The sequence below is a fragment of the Gymnoscopelus braueri genome (genome assembly GCF_963280865.1).
Source record: "Gymnoscopelus braueri genome assembly, chromosome: 16".
Classification (NCBI taxonomy): domain Eukaryota; kingdom Metazoa; phylum Chordata; class Actinopteri; order Myctophiformes; family Myctophidae; genus Gymnoscopelus; species Gymnoscopelus braueri.
In genome coordinates, this window is record NC_137616.1 from 32,517,603 (window position 1) to 32,541,739 (window position 24,137).

General features: G+C 41.2%; 2 protein-coding genes across 2 annotated transcripts in view; both read left to right on the top strand.

The window, feature by feature from the left end:
* Positions 1–24,137, top strand: part of LOC308103827 (uncharacterized protein) — a gene marked incomplete at its 5' end in the record, with an annotated part of 236,042 nt that overhangs the window by 190,781 nt on the left and 21,124 nt on the right. The window lies entirely within an intron of this gene.
* Positions 204–23,951, top strand: LOC308103829 (uncharacterized protein; the record flags this gene model as incomplete). Its single annotated transcript, XM_080454006.1, has 11 exons — positions 204–235; positions 1,237–1,446; positions 3,153–3,362; positions 4,231–4,440; positions 5,308–5,517; positions 6,385–6,594; positions 12,856–13,068; positions 13,936–14,145; positions 16,095–16,301; positions 22,834–23,046; positions 23,915–23,951. 10 exons carry the CDS (start codon positions 204–206, stop codon positions 22,958–22,960), a joined length of 1,839 nt encoding a protein of 612 aa, XP_080310132.1. The 3' UTR covers positions 22,961–23,046; positions 23,915–23,951.

Genomic DNA, 24,137 nt, shown 5'->3' on the forward strand with positions numbered 1-24,137 from the left:
ACAAAGGTGGGGTGGGGGAATAGATGCGGCCAAACATAAATCATCTTCCCATTCGGGGTATTTTCATCACAACATTCATCCGTTAGTAGTGTCCCGCATAGGTTGCCTAAAAACAGAAAGAACAGTCCATTAGTAATGAGCTAACTTCAACTCAAATGTTGGGAAAATAGTGAAGTGTATGCCTTACCGCCCGACAGCGTCCAATGCAGAGAAGAGTGAGCCTTACTGAGCTGAGGTGAGCCTCAGCCTTTTATGGCCCAGGCTGATCAGAACCCAGGTGTCCTTACTTGGTAATCAGACACAGCAGTCATCATTTCGAGCTGATTGAGGAGGTAGGCAGGTAGGTACCGCCCCTCAATCACTCTGCCTAGGGCCAACCTTGGTCTGCAGTGCTGCACCTCAGCTAGAGCACACCTCTTACCTCTCATGGGACGCTGGTCAGAGCGGGCCCACAGAGACACTCCACAAAATAAAAACAACAGCAAAAAAAACTAAAAACAAGATAGAATATCGTTGCTTGAAAAGAATAGAACATTTATTAGTGATACAAGTATACCTGCAGACAGGAATGCGGCTACAAATCCTGGGCCTCCGATACCTGGCTCCAAGGCCCCCTAATAATATTAGTTAAAATGACACATTACACCTTAGGGATGCACTGATACCACTTTTTCATGACTAAGTATGAGTAGTTTGGAATCTGCCAGTAATTCTGGGTTATGAGATCTAAAAAGCCGACGCATCCCTCCCTAAGTAAAACTTTACAATGTCATGTGAGAGTGCGGACTAGTCCACACCAACTCTGGACTCCTGGATTGCTGCCCTCCACCCCCTCCTTTCCAGCATCAGGGTCCGGAGCTCTCCAGTGTTGCTAGCTCCTCTGTCACACTGCAGTGTGTCTATGTAGTAGGTTGTGCGCCTCCTTCCCCTCCTAGTTGTCCCTTGGGGTGGCTCCCACAGTGTCAGTTTGCTCGCCATCATCACCTGATACATACACTGTGCAATATTAATATCAACTAAACAGTTACTTTTCATTACTTGGAAAACAAACACAATTCTAAATTCTCTTCTGCCACAACACAACAGCACAATAATTCTGCAAAAACACCAAAAAGTCTGATGAAGCTGAAACACACCAACTGAATATTTTTCAAATAAAGGTTTGGGGAAAAACATGTTTTGAAGCACTAAATACATTACGTTCACAGTACAATAATAGCATATTTATCCTTCTAGACCCGACAACTACTGCTACAGCACGACAAAATACTACAGCCAACACCACCACTGCCACCATAAAAACAACAGCAACAACCCCACCACTACCACCAACAACAACAAGAACGACACCACCATCAAAAACAACGCTGTTGACAACGCCAACACCAACAACAACGACAACAAAACAGAACACTACAGTCATAACAACACCAACTCCGGTAACCTGTAAGTAACTAACAAGGAATTTGGTTGAATATTATATGTTTTCACCATACCAAAAACATTTGTGACCAGCATTACAATGGAATAATGTTAAATAAATAAAAACAACGGCAAAAAAAACTAAAAACAAGATAGAATATCGTTGTTTGCAAAGAATAGAACATTCATTAGTGATACAAGTATACCTGCAGTCAGGAATGCAGCTACAAATCCTGGGCCCCCGATACCTGGCTCCAAGGCCCCCTAATAATATTAGTTAAAATGACACATTAAACTTTAAGGATGCATTGATACCACTTTTTCATGACTAAGTATGAGTAGTTTGGAATCTGCCTGTAAATCTGGGTTATGAGATCTAAAAAGCCAACGCATCCCTCCCTAAGTAAAACTTTACAATGTCATGTGAGAGTGCGGACTAGTCGACACCAACTCTGGACTCCTGGATTGCTGCCCTCCACTCCCTCCTTTCCAGCATCAGGGTCCGGAGCTCTCCAGTGTTGCTAGCTCCTCTGTCACACTGCAGTGTGTCTATGTAGTAGGTTGTGCGCCTCCTTCCCCTCCTAGTTGTCCCTTGGGGTGGCTCCCACAGTGTCAGTTTGCTCGCCATCATCACCTGATACATAACTAATACACTGTGCAATATTAATATCAACTAAACAGTTACTTTTCATTGCTTGGAAAACAAACACAATTCTCTAAATTCTCTTCTGCCACAACACAACAGCACAATAATTCTGCAAAAAGTCTGATAAAGCTGAAACACACCAACTGAATATTTTTCAAATAAAGGTTCGGGGAAAAACATGTTTTGAAGCACTAAATACATCACGTTCACAGTACAATAATAGCATATGTATCCTTCTAGACCCGACAACTACTGCTACAACACGACAAAATACTACAGCCAACACCACCACCACCACCATAAAAACAACAGCAACAATCCCACCACTGCGGCAAAAAAACTAAAAACAAGATAGAATATCGTTGTTTGCAAAGAATAGAACATTCATTAGTGATACAAGTATACCTGCAGACAGGAATGCAGCTACAAATCCTGGGCCCCCGATACCTGGCTCCAAGGCCCCCTAATAATATTAGTTAAAATGACACATTAAACTTTAAGGATGCACTGATACCACTTTTTCATGACTAAGTATGAGTAGTTTGGAATCTGCCTGTAATTCTGGGTTATGAGATCTAAAAAGCCGACGCATCCCTCCCTAAGTAAATTTTACAATGTCAAGTGAGAGTGCGGACTAGTCGACACCAACTCTGGACTCCTGGATTGCTGCCCTCCACTCCCTCCTTTCCAGCATCAGGGTCCGGAGCTCTCCAGTGTTGCTAGCTCCTCTGTCACACTGCAGTGTGTCTACGTAGTAGGTAGTGCGCCTCCTTCCCCTACTAATTGTCCCTTGGGGTGGCTCCCACAGTGTCAGTTTGCTCGCCATCATCACCTGATACATAACTAATACACTGTGCAATATTAATATCAACTGAACAGTTACATTTCTGGAAAACAAACACAATTCTAAATTCTCTTCTGCCACAACACAACAGCACAATAATTCTCCAAAAACACCAAAAAGTCGGATAAAGTTGAAACACACTAACTGAATATTTTTCAAATAAAGGTTTGGGGAAAGCATGTTTTGAAGGACTAAATATATTACGTTCACAGTACAATAATAGCATATGTATCCTTCTAGACCCGACAACTACTGCTACAACAAGACAAAATACTACAGCCAACACCACCACTACCATAAAAACAACAGCAACAACACCACCACTGTCGCCACCAACAACAACCAGAACAACACCACCATCAAAAACAACGCTGTTGACAACACCACCACCAACAACAACAACAACAAAACAGAACACTACAGTCATAACGACACCAACTTCGGTAACCTGTAAGTAACTAACAATGAATTTGGTTGAATATTATATGTTTTGACCATATCAAAAACATTTGTGACCAGCATGACAATGGAATAATGTTAAATAAATAAAAACAACGGCAAAAAAACTAAAAACAAGATAGAATATCGTTGTTTGCAAAGAATAGAACATTCATTAGTGATACAAGTATACCTGCAGACAGGAATGCAGCTACAAATCCTGGGCCCCCGATACCTGGCTCCAAGGCCCCCTAATAATATTAGTTAAAATGACACATTAAACTTTAAGGATGCACTGATACCACTTTTTCATGACTAAGTATGAGTAGTTTGGAATCTGCCTGTAAATCTGGGTTATGAGATCTAAAAAGCCAACGTATCCCTCCCTAAGTAAAACTTTACAATGTCATGTGAGAGTGCGGACTAGTCGACACCAACTCTGGACTCCTGGATTGCTGCCCTCCACCCCCTCCTTTCCAGCATCAGGGTCCGGAGCTCTCCAGTGTTGCTAGCTCCTCTGTCACACTGCAGTGTGTCTATGTAGTAGGTTGTGCGCCTCCTTCCCCTCCTAGTTGTCCCTTGGGGGGGCTCCCACAGTGTCAGTTTGCTCGCCATCATCACCTGATACATAACTAATACACTGTGCAATATTAATATCAACTAAACAGTTACTTTTCATTACTTGGAAAACAAACACAATTCTAAATTCTCTTCTGCCACAACACAACAGCACAATAATTCTGCAAAAACACCAAAAAGTCTGATAAAGCTGAAACACACCAACTGAATATATTTCAAATAAAGGTTTGGGGAAAAACATGTTTTGAAGCACTAAATACATTACGTTCACAGTACAATAATAGCATATTTATCCTTCTAGACCCGACAACTACTGCTACAGCACGACAAAATACTACAGCCAACACCACCACCACCACCATAAAAACAACAGCAACAACCCCACCACTGCCACCAACAACAACAAGAACGACACCACCATCAAAAACAGCGCTGTTGACAACGCCACCACCAACAACAATGACAACAAAACAGAACACTACAGTCATAACAACACCAACTTCGGTAACCTGTAAGTAACTAACAAGGAATTTGGTTGAATATTATATGTTTTCACCATATCAAAAACATTTGTGACCAGCATGACAATGGAATAATGTTAAATAAATAAAAACAACGGCAAAAAAACTAAAAACAAGATAGAATATCGTTGTTTGCAAAGAATAGAACATTCATTAGTGATACAAGTATACCTGCAGACAGGAATGTAGCTACAAATCCTGGGCCCCCGATACCTGGCTCCAAGGCCCCCTAATAATATTAGTTAAAATTACACATTAAACTTTAAGGATGCACTGATACCACTTTTTCATGACTAAGTATGAGTAGTTTGGAATCTGCCTGTAATTCTGGGTTATGAGATCTAAAAAGCCAACGCATCCCTCCCTAAGTAAATTTTACAATGTCATGTGAGAGTGCGGACTAGTCGACACCAACTCTGGACTCCTGGATTGCTGCCCTCCACTCCCTCCTTTCCAGCATCAGGGTCCGGAGCTCTCCAGTGTTGCTAGCTCCTCTGTCACACTGCAGTGTGTCTATGTAGTAGGTTGTGCGCCTCCTTCCCCTCCTAGTTGTCCCTTGGGGTGGCTACCACAGTGTCAGTTTGCTCGCCATCATCACCTGATACATAACTAATACACTGTGCAATATTAATATCAACTAAACAGTTACTTTTCATTACTTGGAAAACAAACACAATTCTAAATTCTCTTCTGCCACAACACAACAGCACAATAATTCTCCAAAAACACCAAAAAGTCGGATAAAGTTGAAACACACTAACTGAATATTTTTCAAATAAAGGTTTGGGGAAAGCATGTTTTGAAGGACTAAATATATTACGTTCACAGTACAATAATAGCATAATGTATCCTTCTAGACCTGACAACTACTGCTACAACAAGACAAAATACTACAGCCAACACCACCACCACCATAAAAACAACAGCAACAACACCACCACTGCCGCCACCAACAACAACCAGAACAACACCACCATCAAAAACAACGCTGTTGACAACACCACCACCAACAACAACAACAACAAAACAGAACACTACAGTCATAACGACACCAACTTCGGTAACCTGTAAGTCACTAACAATGAATTTGGTTGAATATTATATGTTTTGACCATATCAAAAACATTTGTGACCAGCATGACAATGGAATAATGTTAAATAAATAAAAACAACGGCAAAAAAACTAAAAACAAGATAGAATATCGTCGTTTGCAAAGAATAGAACATTCATTAGTGATACAAGTATACCTGCAGACAGGAATGCAGCTACAAATCCTGGGCCCCCGATACCTGGCTCCAAGGCCCCCTAATAATATTAGTTAAAATGACACATTAAACTTTAAGGATGCACTGATACCACTTTTTCATGACTAAGTATGAGTAGTTTGGAATCTGCCTGTAAATCTGGGTTATGAGATCTAAAAAGCCAACGTATCCCTCCCTAAGTAAAACTTTACAATGTCATGTGAGAGTGCGGACTAGTCGACACCAACTCTGGACTCCTGGATTGCTGCCCTCCACTCCCTCCTTTCCAGCATCAGGGTCCGGAGCTCTCCAGTGTTGCTAGCTCCTCTGTCACACTGCAGTGTGTCTATGTAGTAGGTTGTGCGCCTCCTTCCCCTCCTAGTTGTCCCTTGGGGGGGCTCCCACAGTGTCAGTTTGCTCGCCATCATCACCTGATACATAACTAATACACTGTGCAATATTAATATCAACTGAACAGTTACTTTTCATTACTTGGAAAACAAACACAATTCTAAATTCTCTTCTGCCACAACACACAGCACAATAATTCTCCAAAAACACCAAAAAGTCGGATAAAGTTGAAACACACTAACTGAATATTTTTCAAATAAAGGTTTGGGGAAAGCATGTTTTGAAGGACTAAATATATTACGTTCACAGTACAATAATAGCATAATGTATCCTTCTAGACCCGACAACTACTGCTACAACAAGACAAAATACTACAGCCAACACCACCACCACCATAAAAACAACAGCAACAACACCACCACTGCCGCCACCAACAACAACCAGAACAACACCACCATCAAAAACAACGCTGTTGACAACACCACCACCAACAACAACAACAACAAAACAGAACACTACAGTCATAACGACACCAACTTCGGTAACCTGTAAGTAACTAACAATGAATTTGGTTGAATATTATATGTTTTGACCATACCAAAAACATTTGTGACCAGCATGACAATGGAATAATGTTAAATAAATAAAAACAACGGCAAAAAAACTAAAAACAAGATAGAATATCGTTGTTTGCAAAGAATAGAACATTCATTAGTGATACAAGTATACCTGCAGACAGGAATGCAGCTACAAATCCTGGGCCCCCGATACCTGGCTCCAAGGCCCCCTAATAATATTAGTTAAAATGACACATTAAACTTTAAGGATGCACTGATACCACTTTTTCATGACTAAGTATGAGTAGTTTGGAATCTGCCTGTAAATCTGGGTTATGAGATCTAAAAAGCCAACGTATCCCTCCCTAAGTAAAACTTTACAATGTCATGTGAGAGTGCGGACTAGTCGACACCAACTCTGGACTCCTGGATTGCTGCCCTCCACCCCCTCCTTTCCAGCATCAGGGTCCGGAGCTCTCCAGTGTTGCTAGCTCCTCTGTCACACTGCAGTGTGTCTATGTAGTAGGTTGTGCGCCTCCTTCCCCTCCTAGTTGTCCCTTGGGGTGGCTCCCACAGTGTCAGTTTGCTCGCCATCATCACCTGATACATAACTAATACACTGTGCAATATTAATATCAACTAAACAGTTACTTTTCATTACTTGGAAAACAAACACAATTCTAAATTCTCTTCTGCCACAACACAACAGCACAATAATTCTGCAAAAACACCAAAAAGTCTGATAAAGCTGAAACACACCAACTGAATATATTTCAAATAAAGGTTTGGGGAAAAACATGTTTTGAAGCACTAAATACATTACGTTCACAGTACAATAATAGCATATTTATCCTTCTAGACCCGACAACTACTGCTACAGCACGACAAAATATTACAGCCAACACCACCACCACCACCATAAAAACAACAGCAACAACCCCACCACTGCCACCAACAACAACAAGAACGACACCACCATCAAAAACAGCGCTGTTGACAACGCCACCACCAACAACAATGACAACAAAACAGAACACTACAGTCATAACAACACCAACTTCGGTAACCTGTAAGTAACTAACAAGGAATTTGGTTGAATATTATATGTTTTCACCATATCAAAAACATTTGTGACCAGCATGACAATGGAATAATGTTAAATAAATAAAAACAACGGCAAAAAAACTAAAAACAAGATAGAATATCGTTGTTTGCAAAGAATAGAACATTCATTAGTGATACAAGTATACCTGCAGACAGGAATGTAGCTACAAATCCTGGGCCCCCGATACCTGGCTCCAAGGCCCCCTAATAATATTAGTTAAAATGACACATTAAACTTTAAGGATGCACTGATACCACTTTTTCATGACTAAGTATGAGTAGTTTGGAATCTGCCTGTAATTCTGGGTTATGAGATCTAAAAAGCCAACGCATCCCTCCCTAAGTAAATTTTACAATGTCATGTGAGAGTGCGGACTAGTCGACACCAACTCTGGACTCCTGGATTGCTGCCCTCCACTCCCTCCTTTCCAGCATCAGGGTCCGGAGCTCTCCAGTGTTGCTAGCTCCTCTGTCACACTGCAGTGTGTCTATGTAGTAGGTTGTGCGCCTCCTTCCCCTCCTAGTTGTCCCTTGGGGTGGCTCCCACAGTGTCAGTTTGCTCGCCATCATCACCTGATACATAACTAATACACTGTGCAATATTAATATCAACTAAACATTTACTTTTCATTACTTGGAAAACAAACACAATTCTAAATTCTCTTCTGCCACAACACAACAGCACAATAATTCTCCAAAAACACCAAAAAGTCGGATAAAGTTGAAACACACTAACTGAATATTTTTCAAATAAAGGTTTGGGGAAAAACATGTTTTGAAGCACTAAATACATTACGTTCACAGTACAATAATAGCATATTTATCCTTCTAGACCCGACAACTACTGCTACAGCACGACAAAATACTACAGCCAACACCACCACCACCACCATAAAAACAACAGCAACAACCCCACCACTGCCACCAACAACAACAAGAACGACACCACCATCAAAAACAGCGCTGTTGACAACGCCACCACCAACAACAATGACAACAAAACAGAACACTACAGTCATAACAACACCAACTTCGGTAACCTGTAAGTAACTAACAAGGAATTTGGTTGAATATTATATGTTTTCACCATATCAAAAACATTTGTGACCAGCATGACAATGGAATAATGTTAAATAAATAAAAACAACGGCAAAAAAACTAAAAACAAGATAGAATATCGTTGTTTGCAAAGAATAGAACATTCATTAGTGATACAAGTATACCTGCAGACAGGAATGTAGCTACAAATCCTGGGCCCCCGATACCTGGCTCCAAGGCCCCCTAATAATATTAGTTAAAATGACACATTAAACTTTAAGGATGCACTGATACCACTTTTTCATGACTAAGTATGAGTAGTTTGGAATCTGCCTGTAATTCTGGGTTATGAGATCTAAAAAGCCAACGCATCCCTCCCTAAGTAAATTTTACAATGTCATGTGAGAGTGCGGACTAGTCGACACCAACTCTGGACTCCTGGATTGCTGCCCTCCACTCCCTCCTTTCCAGCATCAGGGTCCGGAGCTCTCCAGTGTTGCTAGCTCCTCTGTCACACTGCAGTGTGTCTATGTAGTAGGTTGTGCGCCTCCTTCCCCTCCTAGTTGTCCCTTGGGGTGGCTACCACAGTGTCAGTTTGCTCGCCATCATCACCTGATACATAACTAATACACTGTGCAATATTAATATCAACTAAACAGTTACTTTTCATTACTTGGAAAACAAACACAATTCTAAATTCTCTTCTGCCACAACACAACAGCACAATAATTCAGCAAAAACACCAAAAAGTCTGATAAAGCTGAAACACACCAACTGAATATATTTCAAATAAAGGTTTGGGGAAAAACATGTATTGAAGCACTAAATACATTACGTTCACAGTACAATAATAGCATATTTATCCTTCTAGACCCGACAACTACTGCTACAGCACGACAAAATACTACAGCCAACACCACCACCACCACCATAAAAACAACAGCAACAACCCCACCACTGCCACCAACAACAACAAGAACGACACCACCATCAAAAACAGCGCTGTTGACAACGCCACCACCAACAACAACGACAACAAAACAGAACACTACAGTCATAACAACACCAATTTCGGTAACCTGTAAGTAACTAACAAGGAATTTGGTTGAATATTATATGTTTTCACCATATCAAAAACATTTGTGACCAGCATGACAATGGAATAATGTTAAATAAATAAAAACAACGGCAAAAAAACTAAAAACAAGATAGAATATCGTTGTTTGCAAAGAATAGAACATTCATTAGTGATACAAGTGTACCTGCAGACAGGAATGCAGCTACAAATCCTGGGCCCCCGATACCTGGCTCCAAGGCCCCCTAATAATATTAGTTAAAATGACACATTAAACTTTAAGGATGCACTGATACCACTTTTTCATGACTAAGTATGAGTAGTTTGGAATCTGCCTGTAAATCTGGGTTATGAGATCTAAAAAGCCAACGTATCCCTCCCTAAGTAAAACTTTACAATGTCATGTGAGAGTGCGGACTAGTCGACACCAACTCTGGACTCCTGGATTGCTGCCCTCCACTCCCTCCTTTCCAGCATCAGGGTCCGGAGCTCTCCAGTGTTGCTAGCTCCTCTGTCACACTGCAGTGTGTCTATGTAGTAGGTTGTGCGCCTCCTTCCCCTCCTAGTTGTCCCTTGGGGTGGCTCCCACAGTGTCAGTTTGCTCGCCATCATCACCTGATACATAACTAATACACTGTGCAATATTAATATCAACTAAACATTTACTTTTCATTACTTGGAAAACAAACACAATTCTAAATTCTCTTCTGCCACAACACAACAGCACAATAATTCTCCAAAAACACCAAAAAGTCGGATAAAGTTGAAACACACTAACTGAATATTTTTCAAATAAAGGTTTGGGGAAAAACATGTTTTGAAGCACTAAATACATTACGTTCACAGTACAATAATAGCATATTTATCCTTCTAGACCCGACAACTACTGCTACAGCACGACAAAATACTACAGCCAACACCACCACCACCACCATAAAAACAACAGCAACAACCCCACCACTGCCACCAACAACAACAAGAACGACACCACCATCAAAAACAGCGCTGTTGACAACGCCACCACCAACAACAATGACAACAAAACAGAACACTACAGTCATAACAACACCAACTTCGGTAACCTGTAAGTAACTAACAAGGAATTTGGTTGAATATTATATGTTTTCACCATATCAAAAACATTTGTGACCAGCATGACAATGGAATAATGTTAAATAAATAAAAACAACGGCAAAAAAACTAAAAACAAGATAGAATATCGTTGTTTGCAAAGAATAGAACATTCATTAGTGATACAAGTATACCTGCAGACAGGAATGTAGCTACAAATCCTGGGCCCCCGATACCTGGCTCCAAGGCCCCCTAATAATATTAGTTAAAATGACACATTAAACTTTAAGGATGCACTGATACCACTTTTTCATGACTAAGTATGAGTAGTTTGGAATCTGCCTGTAATTCTGGGTTATGAGATCTAAAAAGCCAACGCATCCCTCCCTAAGTAAATTTTACAATGTCATGTGAGAGTGCGGACTAGTCGACACCAACTCTGGACTCCTGGATTGCTGCCCTCCACTCCCTCCTTTCCAGCATCAGGGTCCGGAGCACTCCAGTGTTGCTAGCTCCTCTGTCACACTGCAGTGTGTCTATGTAGTAGGTTGTGCGCCTCCTTCCCCTCCTAGTTGTCCCTTGGGGTGGCTACCACAGTGTCAGTTTGCTCGCCATCATCACCTGATACATAACTAATACACTGTGCAATATTAATATCAACTAAACAGTTACTTTTCATTACTTGGAAAACAAACACAATTCTAAATTCTCTTCTGCCACAACACAACAGCACAATAATTCAGCAAAAACACCAAAAAGTCTGATAAAGCTGAAACACACCAACTGAATATATTTCAAATAAAGGTTTGGGGAAAAACATGTATTGAAGCACTAAATACATTACGTTCACAGTACAATAATAGCATATTTATCCTTCTAGACCCGACAACTACTGCTACAGCACGACAAAATACTACAGCCAACACCACCACCACCACCATAAAAACAACAGCAACAACCCCACCACTGCCACCAACAACAACAAGAACGACACCACCATCAAAAACAGCGCTGTTGACAACGCCACCACCAACAACAACGACAACAAAACAGAACACTACAGTCATAACAACACCAATTTCGGTAACCTGTAAGTAACTAACAAGGAATTTGGTTGAATATTATATGTTTTCACCATATCAAAAACATTTGTGACCAGCATGACAATGGAATAATGTTAAATAAATAAAAACAACGGCAAAAAAACTAAAAACAAGATAGAATATCGTTGTTTGCAAAGAATAGAACATTCATTAGTGATACAAGTATACCTGCAGACAGGAATGCAGCTACAAATCCTGGGCCCCCGATACCTGGCTCCAAGGCCCCCTAATAATATTAGTTAAAATGACACATTAAACTTTAAGGATGCACTGATACCACTTTTTCATGACTAAGTATGAGTAGTTTGGAATCTGCCTGTAAATCTGGGTTATGAGATCTAAAAAGCCAACGTATCCCTCCCTAAGTAAAACTTTACAATGTCATGTGAGAGTGCGGACTAGTCGACACCAACTCTGGACTCCTGGATTGCTGCCCTCCACTCCCTCCTTTCCAGCATCAGGGTCCGGAGCTCTCCAGTGTTGCTAGCTCCTCTGTCACACTGCAGTGTGTCTATGTAGTAGGTTGTGCGCCTCCTTCCCCTCCTAGTTGTCCCTTGGGGTGGCTCCCACAGTGTCAGTTTGCTCGCCATCATCACCTGATACATAACTAATACACTGTGCAATATTAATATCAACTAAACAGTTACTTTTCATTACTTGGAATTGGAAAACAAACACAATACTAAATTCTCTTCTGCCACAACACAACAGCACAATAATTCTGCAAAAACACCAAAAAGTCTGATAAAGCTGAAACACACCAACTGAATATATTTCAAATAAAGGTTTGGGGAAAAACATGTTTTGAAGGACTAAATACATTACGTTCACAGTACAATAATAGCATATGTATCCTTCTAGACCCGACAACTACTGCTACAACACGACAAAATACTACAGCCAACACCACCACCACCACCATAAAAACAACAGCAACAACACCACCACTGTCGCCACCAACAACAACCAGAACAACACCACCATCAAAAACAACGCTGTTGACAACACCACCACCAACAACAACAACAACAAAACAGAACACTACAGTCATAACGACACCAACTTCGGTAACCTGTAAGTAACTAACAATGAATTTTGTTGAATATTATATTTTTTGACCATATCAAAAACATTTGTGACCAGCATGACAATGGAATAATGTTAAATAAATAAAAACAACGGCAAAAAACTAAAAACAAGATAGAATATCGTTGTTTGCAAAGAATAGAACATTCATTAGTGATACAAGTATACCTGCAGACAGGAATGCAGCTACAAATCCTGGGCCCCCGATACCTGGCTCCAAGGCCCCCTAATAATATTAGTTAAAATGACACATTAAACTTTAAGGATGCACTGATACCACTTTTTCATGACTAAGTATGAGTAGTTTGGAATCTGCCTGTAAATCTGGGTTATGAGATCTAAAAAGCCAACGTATCCCTCCCTAAGTAAAACTTTACAATGTCATGTGAGAGTGCGGACTAGTCGACACCAACTCTGGACTCCTGGATTGCTGCCCTCCACTCCCTCCTTTCCAGCATCAGGGTCCGGAGCTCTCCAGTGTTGCTAGCTCCTCTGTCACACTGCAGTGTGTCTATGTAGTAGGTTGTGCGCCTCCTTCCCCTCCTAGTTGTCCCTTGGGGTGGCTCCCACAGTGTCAGTTTGCTCACCATCATCACCTGATACATAACTAATACACTGTGCAATATTAATATCAACTAAACAGTTACTTTTCATTACTTGGAAAACAAACACAATTCTAAATTCTCTTCTGCCACAACACAACAGCACAATAATTCAGCAAAAACACCAAAAAGTCTGATAAAGCTGAAACACACCAACTGAATATATTTCAAATAAAGGTTTGGGGAAAAACATGTTTTGAAGCACTAAATACATTACGTTCACAGTACAATAATAGCATATTTATCCTTCTAGACCCGACAACTACTGCTACAGCACGACAAAATACTACAGCCAACACCACCACCACCACCATAAAAACAACAGCAACAACCCCACCACTGCCACCAACAACAACAAGAACGACACCACCATCAAAAACAGCGCTGTTGACAACGCCACCACCAACAACAACGACAACAAAACAAAACACTACAGTCATAACAACACCAACTTCGGTAACCTGTAAGTAACTAACAATGAATTTGGTTGAATATTATATGTTTTGACCATACCAAAAATATTTGTGACCAGCATGACAATGGAATAATGTTAAATAAATAAAAACAACGGCAAAAAAACTAAAAACAAGATAGAATATCGTTGTTTGCAAAGAATAGAACATTCATTAGTGATACAAGTATACCTGCAGACAGGAATGCAGCTACAAATCCGGGGCCCCCGATACCTGGCTCCAAGGCCCCCTAATAATATTAGTTAAAATGACACATTAAACTTTAAGGATGCACTGATACCACTTTTTCATGACTAAGTATGAGTAGTTTGGAATCTGCCTGTAAATCTGGGTTATGAGATCTAAAAAGCCAACGTATCCCTCCCTAAGTAAAACTTTACAATGTCATGTGAGAGTGCGGACTAGTCGACACCAACTCTGGACTCCTGGATTGCTGCCCTCCACTCCCTCCTTTCCAGCATCAGGGTCCGGAGCTCTCCAGTGTTGCTAGCTCCTCTGTCACACTGCAGTGTGTCTATGTAGTAGGTTGTGCGCCTCCTTCCCCTCCTAGTTGTCCCTTGGGGGGGCTCCCACAGTGTCAGTTTGCTCGCCATCATCACCTGATACATAACTAATACACTGTGCAATATTAATATCAACTAAACAGTTACTTTTCATTACTTGGAAAACAAACACAATTCTAAATTCTCTTCTGCCACAACACAACAGCACAATAATTCTCCAAAAACACCAAAAAGTCGGATAAAGTTGAAACACACTAACTGAATATTTTTCAAATAAAGGTTTGGGGAAAGCATGTTTTGAAGGGCTAAATATATTACGTTCACAGTACAATAATAGCATAATGTATCCTTCTAGACCCGACAACTACTGCTACAACAAGACAAAATACTACAGCCAACACCACCACCACCATAAAAACAACAGCAACAACACCACCACTGCCGCCACCAACAACAACCAGAACAACACCACCATCAAAAACAACGCTGTTGACAACACCACCACCAACAACAACAACAACAAAACAGAACACTACAGTCATAACGACACCAACTTCGGTAACCTGTAAGTAACTAACAATGAATTTGGTTGAATATTATATGTTTTCACCATATCAAAAACATTTGTGACCAGCATGACAATGGAATAATGTTAAATAAATAAAAACAACGGCAAAAAAACTAAAAACAAGATACTGTAGAATATCGTTGTTTGCAAAGAATAGGACATTCATTAGTGATACAAGTATACCTGCAGACAGGAATGCAGCTACAAATCCTGGGCCCCCGATACCTGGCTCCAAGCCCCTAATAATATTAGTTAAAATGACACATTAAACTTTAAGGATGCACTGATACCACTTTTTCATGACTAAGTATGAGTAGTTTGGAATCTGCCTGTAAATCTGGGTTATGAGATCTAAAAAGCCAACGTATCCCTCCCTAAGTAAAACTTTACAATGTCATGTGAGAGTGCGGACTAGTCGACGCCAACTCTGGACTCCTGGATTGCTGCCCTCCACTCCCTCCTTTCCAGCATCAGGGTCCGGAGCTCTCCAGTGTTGCTAGCTCCTCTGTCACACTGCAGTGTGTCTATGTAGTAGGTTGTGCGCCTCCTTCCCCTCCTAGTTGTCCCTTGGGGTGGCTCCCACAGTGTCAGTTTGCTCACCATCATCACCTGATACATAACTAATACACTGTGCAATATTAATATCAACTAAACAATTATTTTTGATTACTTGGAAAACAAACACAATTCTAAATTCTCTTCTGCCACAACACAACAGCACAATAATTCAGCAAAAACACCAAAAAGTCTGATAAAGCTGAAACACACCAACTGAATATATTTCAAATAAAGGTTTGGGGAAAAACATGTTTTGAAGCACTAAATACATTACGTTCACAGTACAATAATAGCATATGTATCCTTCTAGACCTGACAACTACTGCTACAGCACGACAAAATACTACCAACACCACCACCACCACCATAAAAACAACAGCAACAACCCCACCACTGCCACCAACAACAACAAGAACGACACCACCATCAAAAACAGCGCTGTTGACAACACCACCACCAACAACAACGACAACAAAACAGAACACTACAGTCATAACAACACCAACTTCGGTAACCTGTAAGTAACTAACAAGGAATTTGGTTGAATATTATATGTTTTCACCATATCAAAAACATTTCAGTCAGACAACTCTTAGATTGGATTAGAATATATATTTATTAGCAATATATATTTAGCAAGCTTGAGCATGGTATAGAAACAAGAGGAAGCATAGTTTGGCGTCAGGCCTCTGAATCCATTCATTCCATGTAAGGATAACATTTTAATGAATGTTACATGCCAATTAGCATTTACAGGGAATGAATTAAACCCCCAAGGGGATCTAGAAACAGAGCCTACAGGTGGATGCCGGGGAGGCGGGTGGGATGACTTTCATGGGCAGCAGCAGAGGGAGCAAGCAAGGGCAGCAGATCCGGCAGGATCTCGGCAGCAGAGCAGCAGCAGCAGCGTCGCACGTCAGAGCAGCAGAAGAGCGCAACCAGACTGGATAGGTAGGCAGAGCATTACTTATAACTCACCGACCAGGAGAAGAGTGCATGTGACTTAGTCACCTGATCGGTTAGCCCAATCCCTTGAGTTGCCTGGCCTGAACTAGCTCCGTAAACTGCGCCTCATTTCAGTCAGACAACTCTTAGATTGGATTAGAATATATATTTATTAGCAATATATATTTAGCAAGCTTGAGCATGGTATAGAAACAAGAGGAAGCATAGTTTGGCGTCAGGCCTCTGAATCCATTCATTCCATGTAAGGATAACATTTTAATGAATGTTACATGCCAATTAGCATTTACAGGGAATGAATTAAACCCCCAAAACAGCAAGAACCCCCAAAACGGCTTGAGAGCACAGGGCCTGACGCCGGACCAACCATCTGTGAGAATGGTGGAGCTCCATGACTTGTTTCTTACTAACATGATAGTGTTCCTCACATTTCATTTTTAAATTTAACTAAACAAATGCAGCATGCATCCATGTGTTCAGCGAGCCTGATGAATCCAGGTACCCGCTGCTCCCTGAATTCAGGAGTCCTAGACGGTATCCTAATATGGCGTCCACGCTGTGCCGCACCAACTCGGATTCGAAGAGGACATTCTATATTTATTTCTTTTTCAAAGAAATCTGCTATATATATATATACACATATATATATAATGAGTCATCCTATGATGAATGATAACTATTGTTTATCATCCATAATAAATAAAGTGTACTGACTATGTGTGTAAAGACGTGCTATCTTTACTTAACATCTGAATCAGTACTATATATATATATAATATATTAGCCTGACTATAGTCATAAATAGCCCAACATTTTTAAAACCCAACATATTAAATAGCCCAACATTTTTAACCCCAACATATTAAATAGCCCAACATTTTAACGCCATGAAGTCACCAATAACTAAATCCCCAGCAATCCACCCGAGTTGTAATTAAAGCGAGCAGCATTTATTGAATTAGCGATAGAACAGCGAGAGCGCTCATACTCATGAGCTTTTAGCCTGCAGAATGTCATCCTTATTAACCAATATCTACGTTATCTACGTAAGCTCCTGAGGACCCTCGCCCCATAGATTTAAGAGAAGCAGAAGCAAGCAGCGCTGCAGGTGTAGCTACACCAATACGGAGGATGGAGAAAGCCCGCAGCTTGAGCAGATCTCTCGCAGCTTTGCAGTGAACCAGTTCAAGTTTAGGCCTACAGATGGAGAGACAAACACAATGTTATTGCAATTCTGGATTAGCCCGGCCATCCTATGACCAATTTAACCCATTTTGGGTTCATGTTGCCATTTACCGTATAGCAACATGCATTTTATATATATATTATATATATTTTAAACTAAGTTTGCAGAATTTAGTCAGATTTAGAAGGCGATTTTTGAATCGGCCATGGTCTAAATGGGTTAAGCGCCATGTGGCAGCATGTTAGCAATTAGCATCATAGCAGTTGATGCAGAAATAATTTGGTATACAAGCTTAAATTATAGCTTGCAGAGCTTGACGCAGATTATTAGACATGTGAATAATGTTAGCTAACGCCGATATCCCTCTCCATCCATAGCCTAATAGATTTAGCACGAAATGCCATCTGTTGCAAGTCTGGATCGGCCCAACAGAGCCAGACGCCAGAGGGTTGGCAGAATTGATTTAGCAGAGTTTAGCAGCGAGGCTAGGCAGCTCAGTAGATGATGCAGCATAGGTGCCGAGAAGACCTTGAGAAGCCCACATCTCAAGTGCTCTCACGCTGCCTTGAGAGCCTTGTGCTGGCCCGCACAGTAGATGATGCAGCATAGTGCTGAGAACACTGAGAAGCCCACATCTCGAACAGCTCTCTCACGCTGCCTTGAGAGCTCACAGTGCCGCCGAGAGCGTAGGTAGCTCAACCTGGAATCTAGAACCAGAAGCAGAATTATTCTTGCAATTACCATGATAAGCCACCCTGGACGAGATGACGCCGTTATAGACAGCTGGGACAGTAATTTACTTCCTGAAGCCACTCACATAGCCACGGTGAATCGTGCGTGCTTCACTGTGGATGAGTGGGGACGCATGCTGCACGTCAATGCACGAGTGTGGCCTCAATCCTGACACAGTCAGTCGCACACCGCAAGCTGCTGGTTGCGCTGCAACACTCGTCACCAGTGATGAACACACCTTGATGTGGTGCTAAATATGCCGTGAGCATCCCACTCTGGCGAATACAGCAGCGCCTCTTATACGGGGACAAATACTTCCAGTCACCCAGCTTTTGATAAGCCTGAGACAAGCAAAGAGCCCATCAACATAGTGTAACTATTGATAACAGGAGCAGCCAGGATCGGAGTCCCTCTTTTATCCGTCCTGCGAGATATGTCGCGGCAAAATATATATATATATATATATTTTTATTTATTTAATTGATGCGCACCAGCCAACCTGGACAAATGACTGATATCTTGACTCTACTGAAGCCCCACTATCTATCCTGTTGCAATAACTTAACTTCTGTAATCTTGATGCTCATGACAACATCACTCGGCAACCAACTTTTCTATATACCATGTACCTCCCACATGGAAGAAAGCATGCAGTGTTTAGCTTGTGCTACAACCAATTTGATAGCTTTACGCATGGGAAGCAAAACATGTTGTGTTTAGCTTGTGCTACCAACAATCCAAGCTTCCACATGAGAAGCAAACATGCTGAATTAGCTTTTGCTACGAACAATCCAAGCTTCCGCGTCGGAAGCACCATGCTATGCTAGCCTGTGTTACAACCGATCCAGAGCTATCCATGTAGCGAGCATGCTGAGATAGCTTGTGCTAAGACAATTCAAGCTTCCACGTGGGAAGCAAACCATGCTATGCTAGCCTGTGCTACAAACAATCCAGAGCTATCCACGTAGCAAGGCATGCTGAGATAGCTTGTGCTAACAATTCGGCCTCCACGTAGGCAAAACATGCTGTGCTAGCCTGTGCTACACCACTCTAATCTTCCACATAGAAGCAAACATGCTGAGCTAGCCTGTGCTACAAACAATGTAAAGCTTCCACATAAGCAAACATGCTGTGCTAACCTGTGCTACGACAATCTAAAGCTTCCACAAGAAGCAAACGTACTGTGTTAGCCTGTGCTACAACGTCTCTACCATCTCTTATCCAAATGTATGCAGCAAAATGAGAATCCCTTTAGCTCATCCTGATCCTTAACAAGTGTAATTTAGCAATACAAGAGCATAAGCAACGGTAGAATGCAACCAATAACGTCTAATCTGCACTGCAAGTTCATTTGTTTATTTCATCGTAATATGAAACGCCTACTTTACCTCCACCACATATTAGAGCAATTGAACTGCTACATGAATTGACAACGTCTGGCCATTTCCTACTCTGCAAATAGATGCCAGACATATCTACAGGAGAGATAAACTATAGCCACCATCGCACATGGAGATAAATCATCCCTACCACTACTATCCGCCCATAACTAAAATTAACGCGATATAATGCCAGTCTGCACAACTACAGACTGCTTTAAGCATAGAATGATCTATGCACATCCTTACAACATACTCGCAGCCTTCTGATAAAGATACTGCTAAATGATGATTGGAATCCGAACGGACCCGTAACCTATGATATTTAATACCAACTAGACTTGCACATTTATTAATCCTACGCTGTGATACTTAATATTATTGCTGTTTAACTCATATTGCAAGTCACAAGCAAGTTCATAACGTATAACTCATATTGCAAGTCACAAGCAAGTTCATAACGTATAATAATTTTATCAATATAATGCTTTAGTTGCTGTGGCTTACTGAGATTACTTAACATCTTATGCCATCCAGCCTGATTGAAATTTATTTTACCACGCAGACTACATAAAATAATAAATATAGCTTATGCAGCGATCGGCACGTGAATAAAATCTCTCTGCCTGTATCATAACCACTGATCTGACGCCGGAGGCTTGAGCAGAGACTACAATTCCCAGGTTACACCAGAAAAGTCAACCAATCATAGAGTCAGACAGCATGACTACGGAACCAAACTTATCCCTTTATCCCATAACGTAATAGTTCATCCGTTCCAGCCCTACGCCAAAACAGAACCTCCTATAGATAACTGCTAAATCGATTTCAATAAATTCTAGCAGCATTAACAACTACTTCTTGAACGCTACTCACAAGTTAGCTTCCGGTGGACGATCTCTTCAGAATAAGAGTACCATCTAAAGCCACTGAACTAACCATGATACATTAAACTATAAATTAAGCAAGATGCAGCCAACTGAGCATATCCGTGTTTTAACCAGTACATAAAGATATTAATCTGAACATTAGAGCCAGAACAAGCAAAGCAAATCACAAAGTGAAGCCATGCCCTCTCTCTACCAAGCAGTACTTACCAGCCATATCAGCGCGCACAGATCGGTGACGTCATCTCTTGAGAGAGAAGTAAACAACCAGGTCTAGAAACCCAATCTTGAGATAAAGTGAACTACTTTGAACAAATACACGCTAAACTGGGGACCATAACAGAACCCCGAGCCCATCGTTGCTTACGATAAGAAAGCATAGCAACTTAAGCAACACTGTTGGTGAATTACCGTCAACCCAGTGCCATAGAGAGAGTTCTGACACTAGCGTCGACTCCCATTGTAAGAATGGAATGCGGAAGTGCTCCGTCTAACTCAATGAGGCAGTCCCATTGTTTGGAACTATAGCCCGGAATGCGGAAGTGCTCCGTCTAACTCAATGTTTGGAACTATAGCCTAAGGAGCCAGTTTTGCGGCGGAATCAAGCGTGTCGTTACTCTATTTCTACACTCTAGTTGACCATACTGATATCGATCAATGACGAACGCTACTGCTTTTGAGCTGAGCGTTTAGCAAGAGATTTAGCCATAATTTAATTTAGTTTTTTACTTAAGTAAAGAAAGTAATACCACGATTAGGACCAGTAGCACGCCGCTGAGTAGCTATGATTACAACCATCAACCAAGAACACCGACGCCGTATGACCACCTACGTGAACAATATGAGACTATTCATGGGCAGCAGCAGAGGGAGCAAGCAAGGGCAGCAGATCCGGCAGGATCTCGGCAGCAGAGCAGCAGCAGCAGCGTCGCACGTCAGAGCAGCAGAAGAGCGCAACCAGACTGGATAGGTAGGCAGAGCATTACTTATAACTCACCGACCAGGAGAAGAGTGCATGTGACTTAGTCACCTGATCGGTTAGCCCAATCCCTTGAGTTGCCTGGCCTGAACTAGCTCCGTAAACTGCGCCTCATTTGTGACCAGCATGACAATGGAATAATGTTAAATAAATAAAAACAACGGCAAAAAACTAAAAACAAGATAGAATATCGTTGTTTGCAAAGAATAGAACATTCATTAGTGATACAAGTATACCTGCAGACAGGAATGCAGCTACAAATCCTGGGCCCCCGATACCTGGCTCCAAGGCCCCCTAATAATATTAGTTAAAATGACACATTAAACTTTAAGGATGCACTGATACCACTTTTTCATGACTAAGTATGAGTAGTTTGGAATCTGCCTGTAAATCTGGGTTATGAGATCTAAAAAGCCAACGTATCCCTCCCTAAGTAAAACTTTACAATGTCATGTGAGAGTGCGGACTAGTCGACACCAACTCTGGACTCCTGGATTGCTGCCCTCCACTCCCTCCTTTCCAGCATCAGGGTCTGGAGCTCTCCAGTGTTGCTAGCTCCTCTGTCACACTGCAGTGTGTCTATGTAGTAGGTTGTGCGCCTCCTTCCCCTCCTAGTTGTCCCTTGGGGTGGCTCCCACAGTGTCAGTTTGCTCGCCATCATCACCTGATACATAACTAATACACTGTGCAATATTAATATCAACTAAACAGTTACTTTTCATTACTTGGAAAACAAACACAATTCTAAATTTTCTTCTGCCACAACACAACAGCACAATAATTCAGCAAAAACACCAAAAAGTCTGATAAAGCTGAAACACACCAACTGAATATTTTTCAAATAAAGGTTTGGGGAAAAACATGTTTTGAAGCACTAAATACATTACGTTCACAGTAAAATAATAGCATATGTATCCTTCTAGACCTGACAACTGCTCCTACAACACGACAAAATACTACAGCCAACACCACCACCACCACCACCATAAAAACAACAGCAACAACCCCACCACTACCACCAACAACAACAAGAACGACACCACCATCTAAAACAACGCTGTTGACAACACCACCACCAACAACAACGACAACAAAACAGAACACTACTGTCATAACAACACCAACTTCGGTAACCTGTAAGTAACTAACAAGGAATTTGGTTGAATATTATATGTTTTCACCATACCAAAAAAAATTCTGACCAGCATGACAATGGAATAATGTTAAATAAATAAAAACAACGGTAAAAAAACTAAAAACAAGATAGAATATCGTTGTTTGCAAAGAATAGAACATTCATTAGTGATACAAGTATACCTGCAGACAGGAATGCAGCTACAAATCCTGGGCCCCCGATACCTGGCTCCAAGGCCCCCTAATAATATTAGTTAAAATGACACATTAAACTTTAAGGATGCACTGATACCACTTTTTCATGACTAAGTATGAGTAGTTTGGAATCTGCCTGTAAATCTGGGTTATGAGATCTAAAAAGCCAACGTATCCCTCCCTAAGTAAAACTTTACAATGTCATGTGAGAGTGCGGACTAGTCGACACCAACTCTGGACTCCTGGATTGCTGCCCTCCACCCCCTCCTTTCCAGCATCAGGGTCCGGAGCTCTCCAGTGTTGCTAGCTCCTCTGTCACACTGCAGTGTGTCTATGTAGTAGGTTGTGCGCCTCCTTCCCCTCCTAGTTGTCCCTTGGGGTGGCTCCCACAGTGTCAGTTTGCTCACCATCATCACCTGATACATAACTAATACACTGTGCAATATTAATATCAACTAAACAGTTACTTTTCATTACTTGGAAAACAAACACAATTCTAAATTCTCTTCTGCCACAACACAACAGCACAATAATTCAGCAAAAACACCAAAAAGTCTGATAAAGCTGAAACACACCAACTGAATATATTTCAAATAAAGGTTTGGGGAAAAACATGTTTTGAAGCACTAAATACATTACGTTCACAGTACAATAATAGCATATGTATCCTTCTAGACCCGACAACTACTGCTACAACACGACAAAATACTACAGCCAACACCACCACCACCACCATAAAAACAACAGCAACAACCCCACCACTGCCACCAACAACAACAAGAACGACACCACCATCAAAAACAACGCTGTTGACAACACCACCACCAACAACAACGACAACAAAACAGAACACTACAGTCATAACAACACCAACTTCGGTAACCTGTAAGTAACTAAC